Genomic DNA, 23,249 nt, shown 5'->3' with positions numbered 1-23,249 from the left:
CGGAAGCGAGACTGTCAAGCGTCTAGAAATCGCGGGACTACGGCATGCGCCCCGTAGTCATATGTCTTAGAATCAGATCCAGCGGCACGAATGGCTGCACAGGATGCGGGTGATGAGGAGCAATATTGTACTCCAACTCAGCAGCACCAGGCTTCCGATGAACGCCAACAACATCCATCTCCTCCTCATCCCCATCCTCTTCCTCGCTCTCCTCCTCCGACCCATCGTCGTCCTCCAACTGCCTCCTCAACCCAGTAATGACATTCTCAATGCCAGCCTCGCGCTCCTCAAGCGTGAAATTTCCACCCCAATTCCTCCGCCGCGCTTCCTGATTCGCCTCCAGCGGTGCCCATTCCCACAGTTCCGCGAGCTGTGCTTCGCTCAGCGGTTTGTACGCGGCATCGGAGTCGGAGAAATTAGACGGCGGCCCTGCGGCGGGCTCTGTACCAGCTGCGCGACCGCGCGCAACCCAGTCTTCGACACGAGGATCAAGTTTTGTGCGAAGGAGTTGTTCGAGAATGTTTGCTTGTGTTCGGCCGGGATATTCTGGGCCTGGGTAGGCAACTAGATTGGAGAGGAGGTCGCGTTGGTCGGAGAGTTGGTCGGAGACGCTGGTGAGGTTGTGGGAGATGATGCTTGCTTGGGATTGGAGGGAGGTCCTGGGTTTCGATTAGTTTGATTCGTTAGAATATGAGTAGTTGTTGCATTTGGCTGCTAGGTCTGGGAATGGGAATGGTTGGAGGGGATGACAGAGAGCTCTTACCACGAGGGGAGAGGGTCGCTTTGGTTTAGACTTGCGATCAGCGAGCCTAGTGAGCGAGTGAGCTGCACGAGGCGCTGCCGCGATTGCTCGAGGACTTTGATTTGTTCTTGGGTGAGATTTGACATGGCGAGTTGAGAGCTTGGAAGGTCCAAGAGTTATGAATCCAATGGAGAGAAGACAAAAGTGTCGATCAATGGAACAGTTCACTTTTCTTACCACATTTCTCTTCAATTTTCTTAGAATAATATAATTTCGTCCATCACTACAATATTAGTAAAAAAGGAACTCGTCTAGTTTCTTCATTTCATATCAAAACAACCTAGTAAGGCAGACGAATGACAGCACTCAGGTTGAACCAAATATCGCCAGGCACTCAGCATCAAGCCCTTCAACACCTCCACTTCCCAAAATCAAAAACCAGAAAAATCACAACGCAGCTCACAGATCCAAAAAATAACCTCGCACTCGATCATTCCTCGCCCTATTGGGCCCTTGGACCCTTGGCAGTGCGTGCTGAAACGCCTGCAGAAGAGCCAACCAATCGACAAGAACGCTGGAACACCAAAGACTGTCGCGCAGAGATTATGTAGCCGATCTTCTCGTATTATCTGACGGTTTGGCTTGTGAAGGTTTTGTCTATTCAGTAGCTCATGCTGGACGGCTTGTCAATGCTATTTTAGGGACTGTGGTATGTGTTGTGTGGAATTTTAATTAAAAATTTTGTAGGTCGTGGAGGGGCGACGACTGATATAAAAGTCCTCTCGTCCTTCCTGGTGATGATAGATGTAATTTTTTGATGTCTATCTCCGTCTTACAATTTTTTTTTTTGACATAGTACTATATTTTACCCGGAATGTTCGGCGCTAGACAGCTTTTCTCCATTTGATTATTCACTGTTGACTATACTATACACGCCAAAGACATGCAGACATTGAAGATGTCGGGGATATATCGACGCTATGGAGCAGAACAAATCCGAAAAACAAGAACCCAAACGCCATCAACAATGAGGTGAGCTGATGTCCTGATCTCATTACAGCCACGCCACCAACTGACTCTCCTATCCGTAGACAATTCATCAATGCTATACGGCAACAAGGTAAATACCACTAGGCACAAGTTGTCACAGCAATCACTGCCACTGCTGAGGGTCCTTTCGATCCGGTTCCAAGACCTGAGGGTGAGCAGGAGCCTCAGGATGTTGGCCCTTCTGATTCTGCTCAAACGTGTGAGTGTGACCAGGACCCTGAGCAAGTTCCTGCTGCGGCTGTTGAGCAGACTCCTCAATAATCTCCTGTGAGAAGCCGGGCTTATCGTGACCCTGGAAGTGCTGCTGGTACTGTTGGTCTTGGCCATGGCCATACGCAAGCTCCTGTCCACGGCCATCATTATCAACAAACCCGAAGCCTGCCCCTTGCCCATACCCGCCGGGGTTGTACATCTGTTGCTCAGCCCAGGCTTGCTGCTGCTGCACGCTGGTCGGCAATGCACCATTCCAATGATTGTATGGATTCGCCGCCTGGCGGCTCCGATGGGCCTTCTTGCGTTTATATCGGAAGAAGAAGAAGCAACATGTCGCTATCATCACGACAAGGATTAGGAATCCTATAACGGGCACGGCAATCACCACTGCCAGATCCAGCTTTGAGATTTTCGAAAAGGGTGTTGTGAGAGAGAGGCTTGAGGGGAGGAGGGATTGGGTGAAGATTCTTGTTGGAGCTATGTCGAAGGTCTTGCCAGTTACTGTCTTAAAATGGCAGTTGTAGCGGATGGACTCGAGGACTGCATTTGGATAATGGTTAGTGGTGGGGTTCTTTCCCTTCTGGCTTCGGATTCGCTGATATCACAGGGACACAGGAATCGGTTGCAGGGAATACGCACAGTTTGCCATGTAAACTTGAGAGGTTGTCAAGTTGTAGCAGAACTCGCAGGTGTTGACAACGTTATCTGCGAACGATGGGGCGTCACACCACGAGTCCAAATTCGACGTGTCTGGGTCTTCAATGTTGGTTTCAACTGCTACACGCACGCCGTCGCATGCAACTGGGCATGGTGACGAGAGGTTTGAAATTGAGTCTGGTGATCCAAACACACAGGTTGAAAAGGCGTAGCGCAGGTTATCTGACTTTTGTTAGATTTGAGCGATAAACCACAATCTGCGATCTCTGGCAGCTGGTACAACATACAGAGTCCCCAGTTCACATCCGACTCTCCAGTGTCCTCGTCGTTGAACTTGCTGTCCAACTGGCAGGAGACACAGTTTTTGAAACGTTCACCTACTGATGTTCGATTGTACGACTGATCCACACACGTAATCTCGGAAGAGGTGGTGTTGGTTATTGTGCCGCACACATCGGTGCAGGGTGAACCCTGTGTAGTTTTCAATCCGAAAACCACTGGAGCTGGGCTATTCAGCAAAATCACCGCCAAGACAAGAGGCAGCACCCTGAAGGACCTGGAACTGCCGTCGCTTAGCCCGAGCATGGTGAACCGGAGGAGAACAGAGAGTCCGAGAGCTTCTGTTCTTACAGCGAACGCCAAGAAGGTGGGATGAGAGTGGGCAGAGTGCCTGATGAAGCGATATCACGTTCGCATGTGAAACGGCAAACTGGAACTCAAGACTGGGAGTTTTTTCTTGGGGCGGGAAAGCTTCTTTTTTTCACTGCGAGCAGCTCTCGATCCCTTCCCGATGAATGTGACGGCCAGGTGGAGTGATTGAGTCAAAAAGAGCTCGCTGGACAGGGAAGTACTGCACAATCCAAGCACCTGCAGAGCTGCTAATGCTTGGGCGAAGCAACGGAAAGGATGCGCCGGTCAAATCAGGCACATTCGCTTGTCCCCGACGTTGGCCCTCGGCGCTTAGAAAACGCCGCCTACGGGCTGGTTGGTGACTGCACCCTGGCTGGGGAATCGAGGAACGGTTGGTGAAGATGAAGTGACCGCCCCGTCATCATGCTTGCAGTGGATGTCCTGCGGGTGTACAGAGTGCGATGGACTTTGGCGCTTGATTGGCGAGAGGCGGCTGTGACTGTGATACCGTCTGCATAATGCACGGACGGGCGCATATTCACCCCCTCATCAGAGTAAAGTCGCAAATTCCGGTCAGGACTTGTCGAAAGCAGGTGTAGGTATCCCTGGACCGTAGAAAATATTTTTTTGGTCGTTTTGATCTGCCAAGGGACCCCCCTCTTGCGAGGCCCCTCTAGGAGAATAGAGGACTTCGGATTTTTTGAAGCAAAAGATCCATATACACCGTACTCGGTATAGACACAGATGTACAGAGGCAAAAGTTTCTTTAAATTCTGTTCAAATCGTTTCGTTTTAAAAAAAATATGCAAAAACAAGCCACCATATTGCGAAATTAATAAAGTTGAGGCGAATCTGGTTCAACGAGCGACCACAGGGCATCCGAACAAGACTGATTCGAACAGGACTGATTGGTTGACAACCAAAAGAAAAACAAATTAATGAAAACCACCACCTCGACTTCTAGTTGATCATCTATTGTTCGGGAGATATCAACCATAAAGCTCATCGTAGGAAGGCACCATTTCCTGTCGAGGTCCAGACTCGGGTTCCCGGTGTTTTGTACGGGACGGGTATCTTTTCTCTGGGAAGGGCGGATGCTTTGGGGTGTTGTATGCAACGCGAGGTGTAGAGGATGGCATGGAGGAGGCAGAGATAGAGGACGAAGCGGTAAAGCTCGTTCGTCTCGAGTTGGTACCACCAGATGTAGATGCCGTGGGGTCTGTTGCACTACTTTGGAGGCTGCAACGGCACATGCGTGAAGTTACAGAGAGCGGAGGAGACTTGGCTGGGATATCAAAATTTTCGGGATCGCCGCGTGTTGTGGGCAACGTATCTCCGATGCCGTATTCTTGAGGGCTTAGTGCAATTCGTGGGCCCAGAGTATCTCGTTCTTCCTCTTCTTCGTCGCATGACTCATCAGTAGAGCATTTGTCACTGAAAGAGCGTGAGGGTCGGCGACTTGGCCCATGTCTGAGTCCACTGAGACCGAGTCCTTGGCTTGGTGGTGTATGAGATGGTGATGTGTGTGCACCTCTATCTCCCACGCGACGCCGAATGTTTTGGTCGAAATATCCAGTTGGAAAAGAGGGAACGTCTCCTGCTTGGTGTTCTCGGCCACCTGTGCTTTGCGATTGTCTGCTCGAGGCACTAGAGCTCTGCTGGCGCAATGGGTCACCGGGGAGATCTTGTTGATTTTCTTCGGACTGAAGGGTTTTCCTCGATGGATCTGTGGCAAACCCAGAAGCTTGATCCTACTGGTTCCAGGAGCCTTGCGTGGGATAAGTGATAGAAACATCACCCCATCGAGAGTGGAGTTCTGTGGAGACTCCTCGCTTCCTTTTGAATTTCTCCATAAAAGTTGCCATGGTCTTCAACCAATTTTTCGTCGGAGCTAGACAGGTGATGCGTTCAGAGTTCAAAAATGCCGACGGGAGGACAGATCACTCCCTAGTGCGGTGCTCATCTCAAAACGTATGAAACTCCCCACAGAGAGCATGGGTACTCTCCCCAGAGCGACAACTGAATGACAGCCAAGGGAAATGAGGAGATGGAAAAAGGTGACTAGGGCAGATAGATCGCCTGCGTGTCTTGAAGTTATATCAGAACAAGACATCAATGGAGACGCACTAGTCAAGCACTGCACCTCCGTTTATGGCCAAGAACAGCGATGATCTTCCGGATGAAGTACTTGATGGGGATGGCTGTAGTAGCGAACTGACTCAGCAAGTGTTTAGAGGCCCGGAAGAAGACCCGATAGCCTGGTAGCCCTCTGCTAGTGGACCCCGGGGCGGGATCCAAGAATCGACACAATGCTCTCTCCCTCTCCCAAAAACAACAGCGCCTCGATGGAAAAAAGTAAGGAGCGAAATACAGACCCAGCAGTTGGCAGGCTGGGGAATCCAGGCGAGTCATCGTTAATGAGAGGCTCCCGTCACTGCAGTGTGGGTAGAAAATGCAAGTGGGAGGGGTAGTTGCGATCCCTGTTCCCCTTGATCATTCTCCGTGGGATAGTTAGTTGTGAGGTGCGGCGTAGTCAACTTGCATGGACAGATTGACACGGGTCAGCCATAGGTTGCATCTATGTTGTATGTTGTAGTGTGTCTGTATCAACGTATTCTCGTTCTCTGTCGTCTTGGCATGGCGCTTGTCTAGCGATCTGCACTCACAAGACCGAAGACCCTTGATAGATGATTTGATTTAGGAATCAAGACTTTGAGTTGTAGATTCGTCTCCTGGATTCAGGGATCATGATGCAACAGCAGGTGTGATAGAGAGATTGAAGCAGCTTCTTCTCGACCAGTCATTTCCTACTGGTGACGAAGAAAAGATACCAGATGAAAGACAAGGATCAAACCCACCCCTCTCTCAACGCGATGACGTGCCAAAGAGCGATAAAAAGCACTGTTTCGCTAAGGCGCGCATCTGAATCCCTGCCATGAAGTGGAGTTGAAGGATCAATTTTCACGGTCGTCAATGGGCGTAGTGTACGGAGTAGGGAATAGAGCACACAAAGGTACCTTGAAGAATGTGCAGTTTCTGAAAGAGGAATCAGTAGAGACCAGGATAGTTGAGCCAGTTGGGGACATGTCGATGTGCCATCATAAGCGCCGAGAGTGACAGAAAAGGGGAACTGCTCGGGATGATCGATGTGCGGAGATACATCGCGCCAGTCACCTGCCAACGATCTATATATTTCAGTCCATCAGTCCATCACTTGGGGATTTTGGTATTTTTTTTTTTCAAAATTGCAGAAAAATTCGAAAGGATTTTTTTTTTAAGATCTCAAGAAAGCAAGAAACCACCCCGTCACATTTTCCAAAAAAAAGAAAGCGCCATGTCGTGAAAGTCGTAAAAACAAGAAAAACAAGCCCAAGCCACTGTCACAATCTCAACGAAAATTGGTGATCAGCCGCGACAGCACGGGCTTAGGTTTTTTTGGGACGGCCTGGGCCGTCGGCGTTGGCTCAGATGCACTCCTCTCCCTCCCGACCCTCCTATCCCTGCGGTCTTGTCTGGTGTTCTGCTCCGGTGGGGGTGGTATCCCTGCCCGGTGCCTCGACGAATTTAGACCAGCCACAGGACCAATTGGAGGACCGTAGTCGGCCATTGAAATTGGCCGGGAGGTTGCTAGCCTGGCGTCACTGTAGTGAACCGCACTCAAGCGGGAAGAGGGACCGGGATGAGGATTGGCATGATTGGTGGGGTTATAGGTATAGGGGTGGGCATTTCTCTCGCCCACCATGGATATTGGTCGAATAGGTTGGTATCTAGATGGATCATATGTTGGCAGTGTGGGGTATGCTGGGGGTTGATCGTATGAAGGACGAGACAGTTGATGTTGGTACTGTTCCACGTGCTGGGCCTGGCGACTGTAGTCTGGCGCAAAGGAAGACAAGGGCCGGGGTTGGGAGTGGAGACCTCTGGAAGTGTCCAGCTCCGCTTTATAGGCTGGTGGAGGTGGGAGAGGAGAACCCTTCTCTGATTGTCGGGCATTTCTTCTCCGGGCCCGTTCTTTGCGCGAGAAGAGATATAGTAAGCTTCCAGCCACTGATTCAGGTTAGCTTGCTTCCAGGGTGACTCCAGCTAGGGCTACATACTTGCTAGGAAGATGAGGCTACCAGCTACCGCACCAATGATGATCACGGGGGTGCGAGAAGAGTAGTTACCAGAGCGGGGATCAAGAGAAGAATTAATTGACATAGCCCAGTATCAATCGTTGAACGGGGGTGTATGAGCCGGGGAGGGCATCCAGAGTATATCTAAAATGAAACAAAAGAAGAGAAGTTAAGACAACTTTGCCTTCCCAGTCTTGTATTATGACCAGTGATGCAAATTGATTCTCAGTCCTGTAACCCGATGCGAACAATCCATGATTTTGAAACTGCGAGGATGTAGATATATGAGATCCTGAAACGCGTGAAGGAAGGTTAGTGCCATTCTGACACACGGTCCCTGTTTCAAAGATATTTCGAGCGACTCGTGGGGAAAGTAAAGATAGGATCAATTAGCTATAGATAGATTTGCCCGAAGCTGACCATAGTAGCCAGCATTATGCAACATAGAGAGGAACCTGCGTTAGGTGGATTTATCTGGCGTGCTAGGCCCTCGTAAAATGTGCCCGAATTTCTAAATAAAACCTGCGCTGCATCTGTGAGATCACATCGCATCTGGCTGGCCCGAAAATCTTTTTTTGTACATTGACTGGGTCATCCAAAGCGCCTTGGGATCAACAAATGAGATTGTTGAATCCAACACCACTGGACGGAGATCGAGCGTATAAATGAAAAGGCACCGCTTGTTCCCCAAGGATGATAGAAGGTCAGATGGATGTTGATCAGTTGCCAAATGCTTATGCAGGCATAATTTAACGAGTCTCTTCCCAGGTAAAGGAAAATCTCACAGGCCTTCAACACCTACAAATGTGAGACAACGTACGCCCTACTTCAATCTTCTCATTCCTGATTTTCAACGTGTTCTCTCTCTCTCTCTTTTTTTTTAATTTTTTTTTAACAGCTCCGATCAAATTTGTCCTTACATTTATACCTTGCATCGAAAATGACTCACTGAAAATCCCCCACCTGAGCCTCTTACAGCCAACTTTTACTCCGCATACGCCCGATAAACAGCCATGCCCTTGTCCGTCACAAAGTCCAATGCAATACCCTGGCCCACAAAGAAAACGTATCCTTCCTTTACCGCAGCGATTGAATTACCAGGGAATTTCATTTGGCCACTACCCTTGGTAACAATCATCAGACTCGGCCCCAGGATGGCCTTGTGCGTCTCGCTCTCCCCTGCGCCAAGGGTCGTACATAATACCGCAAATTCATTGATAGGCGGTGCATAGACATCCGTCTTGCCATTCAAGCCCTTATCACTCTTTCTGCGCGGCAGCAGCGCATCCTGCGCATTATGCGGCACAAAGCTCAAAGCCTGTCCAAACAACTCGACGCTGTCGCGATCTGCAGCCGGACAGAACCCTGTATTGATGACATTGTCAGACCTCGCCATGCATTCAACAATATCACCCTCGAGGTAGGCGTGGATGCTGTCTGCAGGGACGAAGACGGAATCTCCCGGTCCCAGGGTCAAGTAGTTCATCAGCAGGGCGGCGACTAGGTTTCCGTTATCGCCTTCGCCGTATTGCTTTGCTAGCCGACCGAGGAGACTGGGGATATAGGTGTGTGCACCAAACTGGGATTCCGGAATGGTTTGTAGGTCTTTCATTGTCTGTGCCACTTCTTGAGGCGGTATGCTAAGGAGAGCCTTGCATAACTGACGCAGGGTTTCGTCGTTGAACGGTCCGGATTTGGGAATGTACTTTGCCAAATGATGCAACTCGAATAGCGCTTGGATGTCGTTTAGGGGCTTCCAGCCGGCAAAGAGCTCGAATTTGGAGAGTGCAATCGCAATCTCTGGCTTGTGCATTGTGTCGCCATACTTTTCCGGGTGTTCGTTGTGTAGTTGTGCGGCAAGCTTCAGGTCTGGGTGAATTTGGAGGGGTAGCGCTTTGCTGAAAGAGAGAATCTGGATTGGTGTTAGTTTCTCCACGTGGCCATGCACTCTATGATTCCTGGCTTTTGCGCTTGCCTTGGGTAGAAACGGAATCTCTGGGCCCCATCGGTCGTGGACGGACTTGCCCACGAGCTCGGGGTGCTTCTTCAGATACTCCCCGAGGTGTTCGCCCGTGGAAAGTAGATACGATGGGTTTGAGGGGTATGTACCTAACCACATCTGTTCAAAGGTCAACCTGATTGTGGCTTATCGTAGTCAATAATTCTGACGAGACGCTTACTTCTGAATAATGCTTCGAATCGTCAATTGCTGCGGTGTTGGGAGTTTTAGACCATAACTGAGCGACCACAGATTCTTTGCCTTTCTTTCCCCAGTCGTCGTTCTGTTGATCCGGGGCAACTGATCAGCATGGATGGAGAATGTCGGGACAGAAGGTACTTGCCTTGACACCACACCGAAGTTGGACTACTGCGTCTGCCATTGCTGTCAAGATGATAGTGAGATAGGAAGTTCTGTTGGTATTCAATGTTCAATTGGACGACCAGGTTGTTTCAAATCGTTTCTACGTGGGATTTTCTACTGGGGCAAAAGACGTGGACATGCCGTCATGGTGAGATATTGAGACTGTCGCCTCAGGCGCTCAATTCGTTGACAACCGCTCAGGTCCAACTCGAATTTTATGATCGAATGGGGGATAATCCACCAATTGGAATGCTATGAAAAAAGTGTTTGAAGTGCACGCCACTGAGCGGCCAAGATTGAGCCAAGCGCAAATTTCAAGTTCAGAAATGAAGTAGGATGAACTAATCTTCAAACGTAACTTACCAAAGCTACAGTTATCAAACTTTACGCAGAGTAAATCGATGAAAAGAAAATAAATGGTTTCATTCTGAGGCGCTTTTAAAAAGGCCAGTAACCATCAAAAGCATCCAACACCGTGCAATGATGCGCAAGAAAATCACACCCCAAAAGAGCCGAAATCACAAGATACCCATTTATCCATAGAGATCATCAGGGTCAGGAACCATGGTCAAGGTCATAGGCTTCGAGATTGAAGAAGCCCTCTGACCATCAGCCGCAACAAACGGTGACGTTCGCCGTCGAGGCGGCAGCCCATAGTTACGCCACGAGCCAGAGCTGTCCGAGCTATCACGAACGCTGGTAGAGTGCAGACCGCAAAAGTCGTCCTCATGGCAGGTACTCCCTCCGATGGTTGGAGTGTAGTGGTCGCGATCGCGGCCGCTGTATCGCCGCTCACTCGACTCGGACAACGAGTGGGGTGTGCGGAGCGAGTTGACAGATTGGCTGCGCGGAGTCTCAGCGCCTGAGCTTTGAGGGTACCGTCCATTGGTCGGAATGTACTTGAACCGATTGCTGGACCGATTAGTCGATTCGACTACTTCAGAGGTGTAGTCTTGATAAATTGGTCGATATGCAAATTCATTTCGCTTTTGTTCAGACCGTTGGGCGTCTCTTTCCACCTGGGATTCGCCCCGCAGTGGTTTCGGACGTGATGCGAGATGCACCGAGAGCCGGCCCGGTCGCAGGCTTTTGAGAGATAGGGAGCTCCGCCACGAGACTGTTGATGCTTCACTGCAAACACTTCTGGCGTCGTCGTCTGGGTCCTCCTCTTTCACTGAGCGGGGATTCCGACGGTCTTGCGGAGAGCAGTCGGGCACGTAGCCTGGCCCATATGCTGATCTCTCCGTAATGGGACGATGGGGATTGTCATATTGATTCCATGAGCCATCTGTAGGCACGGAGATGGACACATCTCCCCATCGAGCGTGGAGAGGCTTTGAAGAGTCTGTCTTGCGGAAGAGAGAAAGAGGCCCGTTGACGAGTCCCGCCATGATGGTTGGGAGGTAGTTGTGTGATTTCGATTTGTACTGATCTTATCTCGCTCCCCAGGAGAAGCAATAGATGACATTCATCCAACGGGGGAGGGGAGTTCTAGGATAAAAAATCCCACGGGGGAACCGTAGCACAGGGTCGATATTAATGTGTTCAACAACCGGTGATAACGACCAGCCGATCCGTTTCGCAAGTTGGCAGAGTGAGAAAGGTTTGGTGGCTTTGACCGCAAATCTCTTTCTGCAATGGTCCGGAAATACAGTGGCAAAGGCCGCGGGTTGGATAGTAGCCAGGATGGCTACCAACAAGGGTCTTGAGGGGCAATGGAGGGGTCGCCAACAAACCCAATCCTTGTCCTTGTCAATAGGGAAGCTGAACAGAACAATGGGAAAGCAAATCAAAGCAAGTGGGAATCCGCCAGGGACTTTGGCCAAGTCAGTCTGAAACCTGAGGGAGGAGAGAAAACCTTCATCTCGGCGGAAGGCGTCCGGCTATAAAGCTTGGTCTCAAGAACGGTGCCACTCTACGAGATATGTAAAGCGCTTTGTGCCAGCTGTTGGGTGTTTCATTCTGTAGTAGTCAACGCCACCGACCAACAAGGCTGGTGCGTTACCGCCGAGAGGCGATGCAGAGATACGCTTGCGCTTGACAAGGGGGGGGTGAAGTTCAAATGTTCCTTAATTAGTTCCCAAATCAACCACTTTGTGTCTAAAAATAGATGTCAATTAGCTGCCATTTAGATTCCCTACTTACGGGCAGCTTGCACAATGTACCTTTCGAAAAGCATTCGTCCATTTCCAATGCTTTCGATCTTATTTGATCTCTATTTCAAACGTTAGAAAGAAGTTCTGTACGGTCTTACGTCTCCCTTTGAAACGGGTGATCTATCATTCAGTTAGCAATTCAATCATACCTCGTTTCATAGATGATGAGCAATTACTTCCGAGGGTATGTGAGATACATGCAGGATGCAACACACCATGAATAAACGCGGCTAATGAATGATATTAATAGCAACTCATATCAGTAAGAGATAGGACTTCAGATCTCTTTAGTACGGGTGATTTCGGGATACCTGCCCTACTCTGGGGCTAGAATTTGGATTGCATCCAAGCATCAAGTACGAGTGCGGAGCCGAAAGTCACACCCAAGGCCGAGTTTGATCCTCTTAGTGAAGCTCAAGGCAAGAAATAAGAACATGGTGATAGACACGCCTGTGGAGTTCCTTCCTTGTCCTTTTAGTCCGGAGGGGTAAATTCAGCTTCCGTCGAAAAGGAACTGGACTAGAATAGAAATCCGACCCCAAGTATTTATTTCCTGGCAGTGGAGAAAACAGAACCAATCCCTCAACGCCCCCATTATGCTTTGGATCACGTCGTAGGGCTTCGTCATCGGCACCAGCCTTGGGTGCTGCACAGCCCTTATTCGAGTCGTGATTGAACTTGATCGCCCTCTCGGATTATGCAGACCACACCACCTAAAAAGACCACAGAAGAAGAATGAGCAAAACAAGTTCGTTAGTCCTGACATCGAACAACCCCTAATATCATCCGAGGCCAAATACAGGCACCAGGTTGTTGATCTTGCAGAGGCCGTATGGGTGGCCGACCAGTTTGGTGTGTTGTGAACAAAGACCCCAGCATACCTTCGTCGCCTTCAGGCAACGGTCCACATTCGGTATGGGACACCATCATCTCTCTCAGCCGTGAAGTAAGCTTGACTTTAGCTGTTTCTCTCGTCTAACAATAAATCTAGCCCAACATCATCTAAGATTATATGCATATGGGTAGAACAATTCCGGTTTGTCATGGAAAAGAATCGGTTTCTGACACGATAATGAAAAGGAGACAAATTAATCTTTTTTTCACCACGATGAGCTCAGCCACTTCGACCATCTCCTTGAACCCAACGGTTCTCACGGTGTCTCTCTCCCATGTCTACCCTCGACAGTCGGCCAGAAGCAATATTCCATCCCAACAAGCCCGGAATCTTGGAGGCAGAGCCCCGAACACCCTCGCACACGTGGAATCAGGTCATTTTGAATCGGTCAGATATCTTCCATGTCACCGGTCTCGACAGAGGTCTTGTCTTCCTTACTGCCATCTTTGTCGTCTCGGCTGCCGTTCTCGGCGTCGTCTTTGTTGTCCGAGTTCTCCTCGTGCTCAGGTTGAGCCATTTGAGCCAAGTCTTCATGGTCCTTTATGAACTCCCCGACATCCTTCAGGAGGCGACTCATCTGCATGCGGACAGCATCCTTGGACTTGCCCAGTACCTTCCCGATTGCATAATAGTCAAACTAGAAGAAAACACGGTCAGTATAGATCATGACGTGAAAGCATGCGCGAACCGAGCGGGAGGTGACAGACCTTGGGCTCACCACTCTTGATAGCGTGGTAGAGAAAAATTTCATTTTGGGTAAACTCTTTCTTCGGGGTAGCTCTGGTCTTCTTGACCTTGGACTGAGACACGGCATTCGCTGGCTCCTTTCCCTTCTTTAGTTGAGAGGCCATGGTGAGAAAAATGGTTGTGTCTTGGTGCAAGGTAAGGTGAGAATGATGATTTTTGAGTCTTTCAGATGAAAGATAAACAGAGTGTGGGAGTGAATGGAGAGAAGAACAAAATAAGAAGTCGAGACTTTGAAGCAAACATTGTTAGTACGGAAGTCTTCAAGCAAATGCGCAGACGTCTTGGTGTAATCAGACACATAAGATACGCGTACTACGAATATCCTAGCAGTTACATCAGGTCTGATGCCGAAGTGAGGCTAAGGTAATCCCCAGGTGAATCGAACAATGCTGATACCATTGAAACGAAAGTCCAAGCTTTTTCTGGCCTTTTCAATATCATACTCTTCCAAGATTTGCCCATAAGGACTCGACGTTGTCTATGATGTGACGTGAAATCTCCTCGTAGCGACGTAGCATAAACGGGTAGATTCTTCGAGGAGGGTTCAAATGCGGTCCCTTTTGCTGATTAAAGCTAGTCACAAGAGTTCTATATCTTCAAGAGCTGTCTGCCGCTTCAGTTAGATGATCAGGATCCTCAAAACTCAGGAATGACTTGTCTGGTAGCCAGGTCTTTAGCACCGGCGCAAAGTCGGAATTTGGTACCGGGAATCTCTCATCAGGATGATGAGCAGGGAACTCCTCCAACAAACATTTCATTTAACTTTTCTCACAGCTGCTAGGGGATAGAGACGAAGAGGAAATATTCAAGGTCTGACAGTAATGGCAGACTAGGACGCGAGCAAGGACATCGTAAGAGCCCACTGATTTTTTACGGTATCACCCTAGCTTCCATGCTTCTGAGAGCTGTGCTGAACAATTTCATCAAGCCTGTCTGTGATGTAGCGTGTTCATAATAAACACACTGAGGATAAAGATGGGCAGTAATAATAAGAGTAAGAAGCTATCCAAAACCTCTCCATGGAGAAAAAGAAAGAGAGGAATTGTTTCTTCCAAAAGCGAACTCAGCATGAATTTTATAGCCATTGAAAACCTGATATCCCAGGCATCAATAATCGACAAAAATCTAACTAAATTGCTAGACAATGAGATTGACAGTAGTCTCTGAAAAACAGATTATGTTTGTTCAATTTACGGTGTCTCATGGTATTGGGTGAACAGGGAACTACTCAACGTAGGACTCTGTGTGCCACCATCTTTTAGACCACCTGGGGTGACATTTTTAAACTAAAGCCCTACTAAGTTAGATGTAGATCTAACCTTGGAAGAGTCAGATTCCACAGAAATGTGAGATGAGAGTAAGAGATGTGTTCCGTTGTTACATGTCGTCTGCTTCTCCTTGCTTCTTTTGAAATCATCAATGAATATTAAAGATCTCGGTGGGTGCCACAGTTCTCGGCGACTTTTTTCTCGTTAGTTTCCCCATCCTCCACGTTGGTATCCTCCTCAACGGCCTCGGCATCGTTGGCAGCAGTCAGCCCGTTCTCAGTTGCTGCTTCCTTGTTGATCACGGAAGTTCCCTTCTTGCGAGGAGTCCCCTTGGGCCCCCTCTTCTTAAAGCCATATTTCTGTTGCAAGCGAATAAGTCGCATGCGGCTGGCTGCCTTGTTGATGCCAAGTGTATTGGCGGCAGCGTTGTGGTCGACCTGTGGATAGTGTTTGGTCAGTATGATTCTATGTTCGATGTATATTATACGTTCAAGTTATAAATGACCTACCTTCACGGTATCAAGAAGAGTCAAGAGAAACTCCTCATCACTGGTCTTGGGGACCTTTGGCTCGGTCTCCTCCGAGGCCTCGCCGTCGCCCTTTTCTGGAGCCTTGAGATTGAGCTTGATCTGAGCCTGGGCCGGCTCCTTGCCTTTGTCCTTCGAGTTGTTGTTTGAAGGAGCCATGATAAAGGTTCAGTGGTTGATTGATGTAGTGAGCTTCTGATGTGATGGATGTAATGATGAAAGGCTTGGGTTAGTTGTATCAAAGTCTAAGAGATTTTGTATTGAAGAGAAGAAAGGAACTGGGAAGAACCATCCATTGGAGGGGCTTTTTAGACGTTTGGACTTGGATCAAACGCGCGGGGATCAATAAATAGAGTACTAATTTGTGGATACCGTATCAATGCGACACTTCCAAATACGGTGCTTGTTAGATGCCCGTAAAATGGCAGTCTGCTTTGCACTATCTGTATTTCGAATACGCCAGCAATAACACATGGTTTGGAACCTACACTAACCCAGAGTAGCCCCTCGAGGGCAATGAATTCTGACAGGGACTTGACTAGAGCAGACCTACACCCTCCAATTGATCCCGTTGGCGAGACGTTGCTGGTGACAGGTCCCTTCTAGGAGACTTGCGAATAGTGTGCTTCCATTAGGCAGGTATGTTCTTGCTAGTTCTATGTCAAAGTCCTCTCATATTCGAATTTGACATCGTGGACATGCCCTGCAATCGGAAACTCTACTAGTGATCATAGTCTCTCAAATGATTGTCGAACTCAACACGGCGAACTCTAGGCGGGCAAAACATGATAACAGCACTCACTTTCATGCTTCTCCCTGATATTCGCTAACTGCTTAGTCTGGTGGTTTCATCTTGGTAACTGCATTTCCTCGGTGCGAGGTTTACTCTCTATTGTTTTAGGACCTGAGTCGAGTTTGGTCGCAAAGACAGTCGTGCATAGAGAAGCTACGGCGACGACATTCGGACAGACAATCCCGGGTATCTCACCTCTTCAAGCATCTGAAACAGTTTGGATTAACTCTCTACATTGGATTATTAACTGTTTCACAAACAGCCTCTAGAGCTGAGATCCATGGAATCTTTAGGAGTCTAGAGCCATGATCCTGCGTGTGACGACATGTGAAGTTTTGAGACAACCTTGACGACAGTAGAAGTGCCGTATTCTCAGTATAAGAGGGGACTAGTAGTTCAGCAGGATCCTGCAATGATTTAATATGAAAATAATGCGAGTCATGTAAATACCATGTGTCGGATTGAGGCTCTTGCATTTCGGCTGCAGGGTTATCCCGAGGTCCCCATATGTGCTCCACTTTTAACCTTAATCTCAGATCATTGATTGGGTACTCTTTTAGACAGTTCAAACTCTTGGCTTCAATATTTTTGCGGAGGATCAACAGAGTTGAGGGTTGATTTCATTCTTTGAAATCTAGCGATATATTTGAGGATTCATGTCCGGGGCTAAGCACATGACTACTATGAATATAGCCTGAGGTGCATCAAGTGGAAACGTTCCTTTCCCATGGTTTCACGCATATATAGCGATCTGTCTGCGCAATTACGATGTTCTTCAGTCTAATTGTCAACTTACTCTAGTGTGTCGCATTCTAAGTGTAAATTTCAATGCACGATCTCGAACTCCCCCCTCCGATCAAAGCCAGAAGCGCCGGACTGTTCGTGCAAAATACCCATGAAATGCAACAATCACAAACTGCACCTTAGCTCTATGTAGGTACTATCAAGTAGCCATTTCCTGCCTTCATAATAAACCGACCTCGACCACTGTTCAGCCTCATGTTGATGTAAAGTCCCACCCCTGTGAGTGGTTATTTGATTCAAGAGATGTGGCTAATTGTCTGCTGTTCCTTTTTCGTAACAAAGGCCAAAATACGAATAATGTTTCGCCTTGAAAACTTACCGTTTTAGCATCTGTTCGGGTTGAAAATGAAAAGAAAAAGAAGACGTTAAATAGAGATAGGGCATGGAATGCTTCGATTCGCATGTTCTCAATACACCGCTTATTTTGTTCTAGATCTCGAACTGGTTGTAGTCATATGAATTAGCTCGTCAGAAGCAGAATGTTAGAAGATTGTAAATCCCAAAGTATCACGCAGACCCAAACTCTAACGAAATCCAGTTGAATGAAGCTACACCATGACCGGTAATCCATTTATCTCGCATGATATACAGCAGTGGGAACTGGAGCCAACAAATTCCAATATCTTGAATCCTTGCCGCCACTGTAAGCTGCGCATAAAGCGCAAAATCAGTCTTTTGCGCAAGTTCAAACTTCAATTCACATCATATGTTGCGGACTAAGTTAGGCGCAGCAGTAAGTGGCGAGGAACAAGCCAGTCGCTCAGCTACTCAGAGATTACTGAGGGGAGGCCGAGGGAGGAGGTCGAGTAGGGGCGGGCAAGCCGGTGGAAGCTACGTGGAGCTTCGAGAAGGGAATCGAGAAGGGCAGGTTAGCCGGGAACTGGTGCTTCTCAAAGCCGCCGGGGATACCGGTGGGGGCATGTAATTCCGAGGAAGGAGTGCCAGTGGGAGTCAGGAAGCTACTGGGAGGCCCGTTGAAGGGAGGTTCGCGGTGAAAGTGTCCCCAGTCAAACTGGTGCATGTTGAAGGGGAGACCGGTGGGTGCGGGGAAGTCAGTAGGGAAACCACTGGGAATGCCGTTGGGGAAGCCCGAGGGAGGAACACCAGTGGGTGACTGGCGCTTGTCTAAGGGGTAGCCAGTGGAAGTGCTAGTGGGAGTTCAGCTATTGCAGCTACTGGATGGGGCGGGCGCGTAACCGGGGGAGCCGGTGAAAGGAGGAGGACCATGGGGTAGAGCGAGGGTACAGCCCATGATTCTCATGGCAGCGATGCTGGTGTACTTCATTGTGATGGGCATGGATTAATTGGGAGATAAACCAGGGAAAATAATAAAGAAATTTGGACGAAAACCAGACTCAGATCTAAGCGTGGTGAATCAAGGACAGATCTTGTGGTTCGGAGATAAGTTTCGGGGGGGGCTCATAGTGGGTTTATAAAACTGCTAGTTTTCTAGCTTCGTGATCTTGGAGCTTGATCCTCTGCCGAAGTGGATTCCGTGATCACGCCATGACTTCAATGCCGTTGCAGCCTTAGAGGCTAGGCAAGCCGGAAGATAGGCTGCCAGGGTGACTATAATGACTCAAAACAGTAGAGCAGGGCATCTGGATCCTTGAGGGACTTTAGGGTCGGCAAGGACCAGGCACAAAACACCCGTGGACGGGTAGATGTGTATGACCTGGGGCTAAGGTACTTCCTTTCAAGCTTTCGCCGGCCAGCGAACGTAAATAAGGTAAAACGTGGTTCAGGTGCTCTCAATGAGGCAGGTATCAACGGTAAGGTTGAGCTACAGACGCCACGTTCAGATAACCAAAAAAAAATGCGCCGATTTTCTTCCGCGTGCAGGATGGCATAAAAAGCAAATCAATGATTGTCGGGATCGTCTGACCGTATCATGCCTTCCTTCGGATCCTTCGTGCCTGAAAGTCTTGCGACGTGGTAATCGTGCCAAGCGCCCAACACACCTTCGTGTATAAGGTGTGTTGGGCACTTGGCACGATTACTTCCGAGAGTTTTCCCTCGGCTGCAGGGCGCCTGGCGCAAATTGCCTCTTTATTGAGGCCGTGGTATATCATGTCCGAGATGATGTGCTCATGCTTGCTTTTTCCGGTATCAACACACTTTGTCCGTAACAAGCTTGTCGTTTGTTTTAAGTGGATTGATTTCATCACACTGCGCGTATCAGGAAGGCCGATATAGAGCCTGTATTATGATGTGCTGGATGTCCACGGACGAGAGTGGACTCACGTTGGGTGGAAAAGTATGGGAGAGCCACTGATTGATAAGTGAGGACCAAAAACCTCCGCCTGATCGGCGAAGTGGAACACTTTTGATCCAATGTTTCTGAGTTGGGAACATTTACTCCATAGGCTGGATTTGGATCCGCAATGGAGACGCGCTCAGGATGACTCAAATTGAGAGTCTCCCTATTGAAGACTTGTGATACGTTCCATTGAAATACAAAAAGGACCGCCTGGTTCTACACAAGTTCGAAAACATAGAGACACAAGCCGCAATCTTGAAGATGGCCTAGAACGTCGGTTGATGGCCGCGTCGTCGTCAGCACTGAGGTGAAAAGGGTCCAGCTGGCCCACAATGGACCCCACAATCGACGTGAGGAGTGGAAACTGCCATTGCACTGACACGTGTGCGGAGTAAGTATCCATGGCCCATCGAGGTTCACTGCCATTGTTTCTTGATATACTTTGGACTTCGCACAACACACTCCACTATGTAATTTCTAGTTGGCTGTACACCAAGGTCGCCATGCAGTGTTTGTGACATTAAGCTCGCTCAGCGGCATTTTCTCGGGACTTGTGCTGAGGGACAGCCTAAGGGCAGTCGCTGGAGCCTCATATCAACCCTTGAATGCAGACTAAGATATCCCTGCGTAACTTGGATATAGCAAGTTAGCCGTTTGAAGGTCTAAACCCAAGCTCCAATTGTCGGGGAATTCAATACCCCACGGCGTGAACGTGGAAAAACTCTCCACTATACACAATAAACCGCCGTATACATGACATAGCTTGTAGGCAGCAAAAACGAAACGGAATGAAAAGAAGCAAAACCAGCGAGTCTAGCGGATTCGGTGGGCTAAAAACCCAACTCAAAAAAGGGATACCCAAGAGGCGGTCTAGTTTAAGAACGCCGGATTCAATGTACAAGGGGACGATATTAAATCGAGTCAAGTGATACAATGGATACTTAAGCAGCAGGGATACAAAATCACAGAGTCGACAAATGTCAAAATTCCTTTCGACCCAAGTGTCCTACATTGTGCGAGGCAAAAGGTCTGAAGTCTGCTGCCCGCGACTCCTGAAGAAACGAGAAGCAGTGTATTATGTACGGTTAATTGTACATTCTTCAATGCAACTGCTTGCTCGCTAGAAAGTCAGGCGAGCTCGGATGAAGCGTTGGCGTTGGAGTCATGCTGAGCAGATGGCAGGACGAAGGTGGTACTGTCATGGAGAGATTGCGAGCCAACGGCGCGTAAGCCTGCTTAGGGGAATTTCGATGAGCTGTGGCGGAAAAATTATAGGCTGGGCAAGAAGAGAATGAGGATCGTCGGGACCGGACGGAGCTACGGGGTCCGTGGCTCCCAGGTGCTGCGCCAAATGAGGATGACTCCGAAGACGCTCGGCACCCTGCTAGTTTGGGACGAAGCATGTGTGGTTGTTCGAGCTCGTCATCGCTGCTTGATCCGGTGTCGAAAATTGCTCCATTGGTAAAAGATACCGAGGATGTGCGGCGGTGGGTCCTTACTTGGGTTGGCATGAAGATTGACTCACTCGACTGCGAAAGAGACAGGTTCTCCAGTGAAACAGTACTTCGTGCCTTTCTAAGTTCCCGGGCTGCCTGATGCCGTGATCTCGCGCCCGAGTGCCTCTTTTCAGCCTCGGGGCTGTAGGATCCTCTTCGCCTGTCGCGATACCGTCCCCTTCCATTGCTGTCTGCCGAGTCAATCAAGTGACGGCAGTGGTTTGGCATACGTAGATCAACCTGGCTGGGACTGAAGGCTACCCGGGCCCGCATGTTTTGAATTGCATTATCGAGTGCCAGCTCAATAGCGCAGTGGTTTCGGATACGGCTTAATCTAGGCCATGTCGCTCGCTCGCCACTTAGGCATGCTGATAGCATGAACTCCGGTGTTGGGTTCTCCAAAAGGCGTGGGAAGTTGGAAGAAATGAGTTCTGGATATATGTTTATGTCTCCGTAATATTTTTGGTTCACAATAGAGGCAAACTTGGTCATTGATGTTGGGAAAACTCCAAGTTCAGAGAGAACATTCACCCGATGCAGAATCTCGTCCTTAGCGAGATGTGTCATTGTGTTCATCCATCGAGGGATGAAAGATTGGCCGTCCTTTGTCTCATCCTGTGGGCCTATTTCCTTTGGAAGAAATGGCACCACGTGGGGGTTAACCTGGGAGACAATGAAGTGATTCACATTAAACATCTCTGATAACCGTGTCATCGGCAGATCTCCATCGACAGAGCCATCGATATACTGTCTGTGAAGGTCATTCCACGGGACCGGTTCCCCTGTCAACGGATCTTTAGCCATCAACGTGAATGGTCTAAAGACAAAGGGAACAGAGCATGATACCGCCCTTGAGAGATGTTAAAATGGGTTGAGGGAATAGGGGAATGGAGACTTACACAGCAGACCAGATCAACACATTGGGCGCTGAGATGTAGTTCAACAGCCGTGGAAGCTCATACATGCCGGCACTAGACACACAGATATTCAGAATTCTGCGAGTGCGGTTATATGCCTCCTGGAAGGTCATATCTCCCAGCCAGTTCCTGATAGTCTTCGCCAAGTGAGATATGTCGAGAAATGATCCAAACTTGAGAAAACGAGTCATCTTCTGCAGGATGTTTTCCTCTTGGCCTTTTTTATTGAAGACGGCAAAATCACCATGTATATAGGTATCCAAAAGTGCCGGCAGCTCTTCATCTGTGCGTGTGCAAAATACTGCGCACACAATGCTACCGGCAGACGCACCTGAGATGATTCGAGGGATCATTTTTGCCTCATAGAGGGCCTTGAGGACCCCGATATGGGTCATTCCAAAAGTGGCGCCACCGGAAAAGAGGAGCGCACTGCGGCCAAATGCCTGTCGAGCTGCTAGCAGCTGGTCCAGGATGTACTTTAGTTCCAGCCCGTCGCAGCGATCATGCACTGACAGGTCCACCAATGTGGCGATGGTCTCCAAAGCTGTGGTGATATACCTATCAATCAAGTTCTTGGTGCCGATGTGCGAATGGCGATAGAGAGAGGCATTGCTCATATGCGCCAGGTCCCGACTCAGCGCAGTGCGCACCAGAAACAGCATACGGCTTACGTCGCAGCTGATGCGAGCATCTTCCAACTGTCGCAATCGATCCTGTACCAAGCGAGGATCATATTCGGTGGACTCGAGTGTCTGTTTCCAGGCGTTGTTGTTCTCTAGTTCATCCAGTTCAATGGCACAACTTCGCCATTCCTCGTACGACACGGCCTGCAGCGTAGGGGTTAGAAAGGGTCGCTCTGCAGATATTATCGCCCGTCCCAGGTACACCGCATATACTTACATTCTTAATTTTAAGATATAAGACTTGTTTGCGGTCCTCTATGCCTGCCCTTTTTTTCCGTTGTTCCTCGGAGAGACCATCACGGTAGCTGTATAGAGAGTGGCCGGCCCAATTCCACGAATCCTTCATGAGCGATGATACAGCTGGGATGGATGGTGTTTTACGGAGGGGCCGTGGAGGTGAGGGTTGGGATAAAGGGCGTTCTTGGGAGGGTTTCGGGTCATGATGGCACTGAACTATTGTGGGGTCGCCCAACACCGACATGGCAGGCCTGTACATGGGGGTAGCAAGCCATCCAAATGGGGTCTGAGATGCGGAGATTTGTTAAATATAGCTTGTATAATGAAAACAAAAGTAAGTGAGATGTAAATGTAGAGATGTTCTTCCATTCAAGTGAAGTTTGGCGGTGACCTAACAGACGTCACGAGGGCCAATAGTAGGCAGTTTCCTTAGGCCTTTTTGGGCTGACCACTTTCGTTCCGATCTATGACAATTTCACTATCGCTCAATTACTGGTGGACAATGTTACTTCAAGTGGAAATTTTCGATTTTAAATTGTTCAGCTTGCTTGGTCAACTGTAGCCGATAACATCAGATGACAGGGTTTTCCCCATGATCTCACCCCCACGATCAATCTACCCCATCCCGAGTGGGGAAGCATATAATATTTGCCCACAGAGTATGTACACTCTGGAATTTATTTATTGTTTCCTCCCT

At 48.8% G+C, this 23,249-nt stretch overlaps 10 protein-coding genes across 10 annotated transcripts; all 10 read right to left on the bottom strand.

Moving 5' to 3' along the window:
- Nucleotides 1-37: 37 nt before the first annotated feature.
- Nucleotides 38-888, bottom strand: Pdw03_2628 (RNA polymerase II mediator complex component Med8, putative; the record flags this gene model as incomplete). The annotated part of the gene is made up of 2 exons (XM_014675008.1): nucleotides 38-659; nucleotides 764-888. 2 exons carry the CDS (start codon nucleotides 886-888, stop codon nucleotides 38-40), a joined length of 747 nt encoding a protein of 248 aa, XP_014530494.1.
- A 1,007-nt stretch (nucleotides 889-1,895) lies between these two features.
- Pdw03_2627 (Chitin synthesis regulation, Congo red resistance, RCR protein) lies at nucleotides 1,896-3,247 on the bottom strand (the record flags this gene model as incomplete). The annotated part of the gene is made up of 3 exons (XM_014675009.1): nucleotides 1,896-2,545; nucleotides 2,645-2,884; nucleotides 2,950-3,247. 3 exons carry the CDS (start codon nucleotides 3,245-3,247, stop codon nucleotides 1,896-1,898), a joined length of 1,188 nt encoding a protein of 395 aa, XP_014530495.1.
- Nucleotides 3,248-4,281: 1,034 nt separating this feature from the next.
- Nucleotides 4,282-5,087, bottom strand: Pdw03_2626 (uncharacterized protein; the record flags this gene model as incomplete). Its single annotated transcript, XM_066100246.1, has 2 exons — nucleotides 4,282-4,726; nucleotides 4,837-5,087. The coding sequence occupies 2 exons, from the start codon at nucleotides 5,085-5,087 to the stop codon at nucleotides 4,282-4,284; spliced, it is 696 nt and encodes a 231-aa protein (XP_065955646.1).
- Nucleotides 5,088-6,680: 1,593 nt separating this feature from the next.
- On the bottom strand, nucleotides 6,681-7,492 carry Pdw03_2625 (uncharacterized protein; the record flags this gene model as incomplete). Its single annotated transcript, XM_014675011.1, has 2 exons — nucleotides 6,681-7,339; nucleotides 7,390-7,492. 2 exons carry the CDS (start codon nucleotides 7,490-7,492, stop codon nucleotides 6,681-6,683), a joined length of 762 nt encoding a protein of 253 aa, XP_014530497.1.
- Nucleotides 7,493-8,392: 900 nt separating this feature from the next.
- Nucleotides 8,393-9,526, bottom strand: Pdw03_2624 (Mannose-6-phosphate isomerase, class I; the record flags this gene model as incomplete). Its single annotated transcript, XM_014675012.1, has 1 exon — nucleotides 8,393-9,526. One exon carries the CDS (start codon nucleotides 9,524-9,526, stop codon nucleotides 8,393-8,395), a length of 1,134 nt encoding a protein of 377 aa, XP_014530498.1.
- A 776-nt stretch (nucleotides 9,527-10,302) lies between these two features.
- On the bottom strand, nucleotides 10,303-11,160 carry Pdw03_2623 (RmlC-like cupin domain-containing protein; the record flags this gene model as incomplete). The annotated part of the gene is made up of 1 exon (XM_014675013.1): nucleotides 10,303-11,160. The coding sequence occupies one exon, from the start codon at nucleotides 11,158-11,160 to the stop codon at nucleotides 10,303-10,305; it is 858 nt and encodes a 285-aa protein (XP_014530499.1).
- Nucleotides 11,161-13,208: 2,048 nt separating this feature from the next.
- Pdw03_2622 (uncharacterized protein) lies at nucleotides 13,209-13,671 on the bottom strand (the record flags this gene model as incomplete). Its single annotated transcript, XM_014675014.1, has 2 exons — nucleotides 13,209-13,457; nucleotides 13,528-13,671. 2 exons carry the CDS (start codon nucleotides 13,669-13,671, stop codon nucleotides 13,209-13,211), a joined length of 393 nt encoding a protein of 130 aa, XP_014530500.1.
- Nucleotides 13,672-14,993: 1,322 nt separating this feature from the next.
- On the bottom strand, nucleotides 14,994-15,521 carry Pdw03_2621 (uncharacterized protein; the record flags this gene model as incomplete). Its single annotated transcript, XM_014675015.1, has 2 exons — nucleotides 14,994-15,272; nucleotides 15,345-15,521. 2 exons carry the CDS (start codon nucleotides 15,519-15,521, stop codon nucleotides 14,994-14,996), a joined length of 456 nt encoding a protein of 151 aa, XP_014530501.1.
- Nucleotides 15,522-17,734: 2,213 nt separating this feature from the next.
- Nucleotides 17,735-18,244, bottom strand: Pdw03_2620 (uncharacterized protein; the record flags this gene model as incomplete). The annotated part of the gene is made up of 2 exons (XM_014675016.1): nucleotides 17,735-18,084; nucleotides 18,136-18,244. The coding sequence occupies 2 exons, from the start codon at nucleotides 18,242-18,244 to the stop codon at nucleotides 17,735-17,737; spliced, it is 459 nt and encodes a 152-aa protein (XP_014530502.1).
- Nucleotides 18,245-20,319: 2,075 nt separating this feature from the next.
- Nucleotides 20,320-22,796, bottom strand: Pdw03_2619 (Acyl transferase/acyl hydrolase/lysophospholipase; the record flags this gene model as incomplete). Its single annotated transcript, XM_014675017.2, has 3 exons — nucleotides 20,320-21,565; nucleotides 21,615-22,459; nucleotides 22,533-22,796. The coding sequence occupies 3 exons, from the start codon at nucleotides 22,794-22,796 to the stop codon at nucleotides 20,320-20,322; spliced, it is 2,355 nt and encodes a 784-aa protein (XP_014530503.2).
- Between the last annotated feature and the right edge of the window lie 453 nt (nucleotides 22,797-23,249).

Source organism: Penicillium digitatum, chromosome 1 (genome assembly GCF_016767815.1).
Source record: "Penicillium digitatum chromosome 1, complete sequence".
Taxonomy (NCBI): domain Eukaryota; kingdom Fungi; phylum Ascomycota; class Eurotiomycetes; order Eurotiales; family Aspergillaceae; genus Penicillium; species Penicillium digitatum.
Note: the sequence above shows the minus strand (reverse complement) of the source record. Positions and strands in the feature narration are given on the sequence as shown.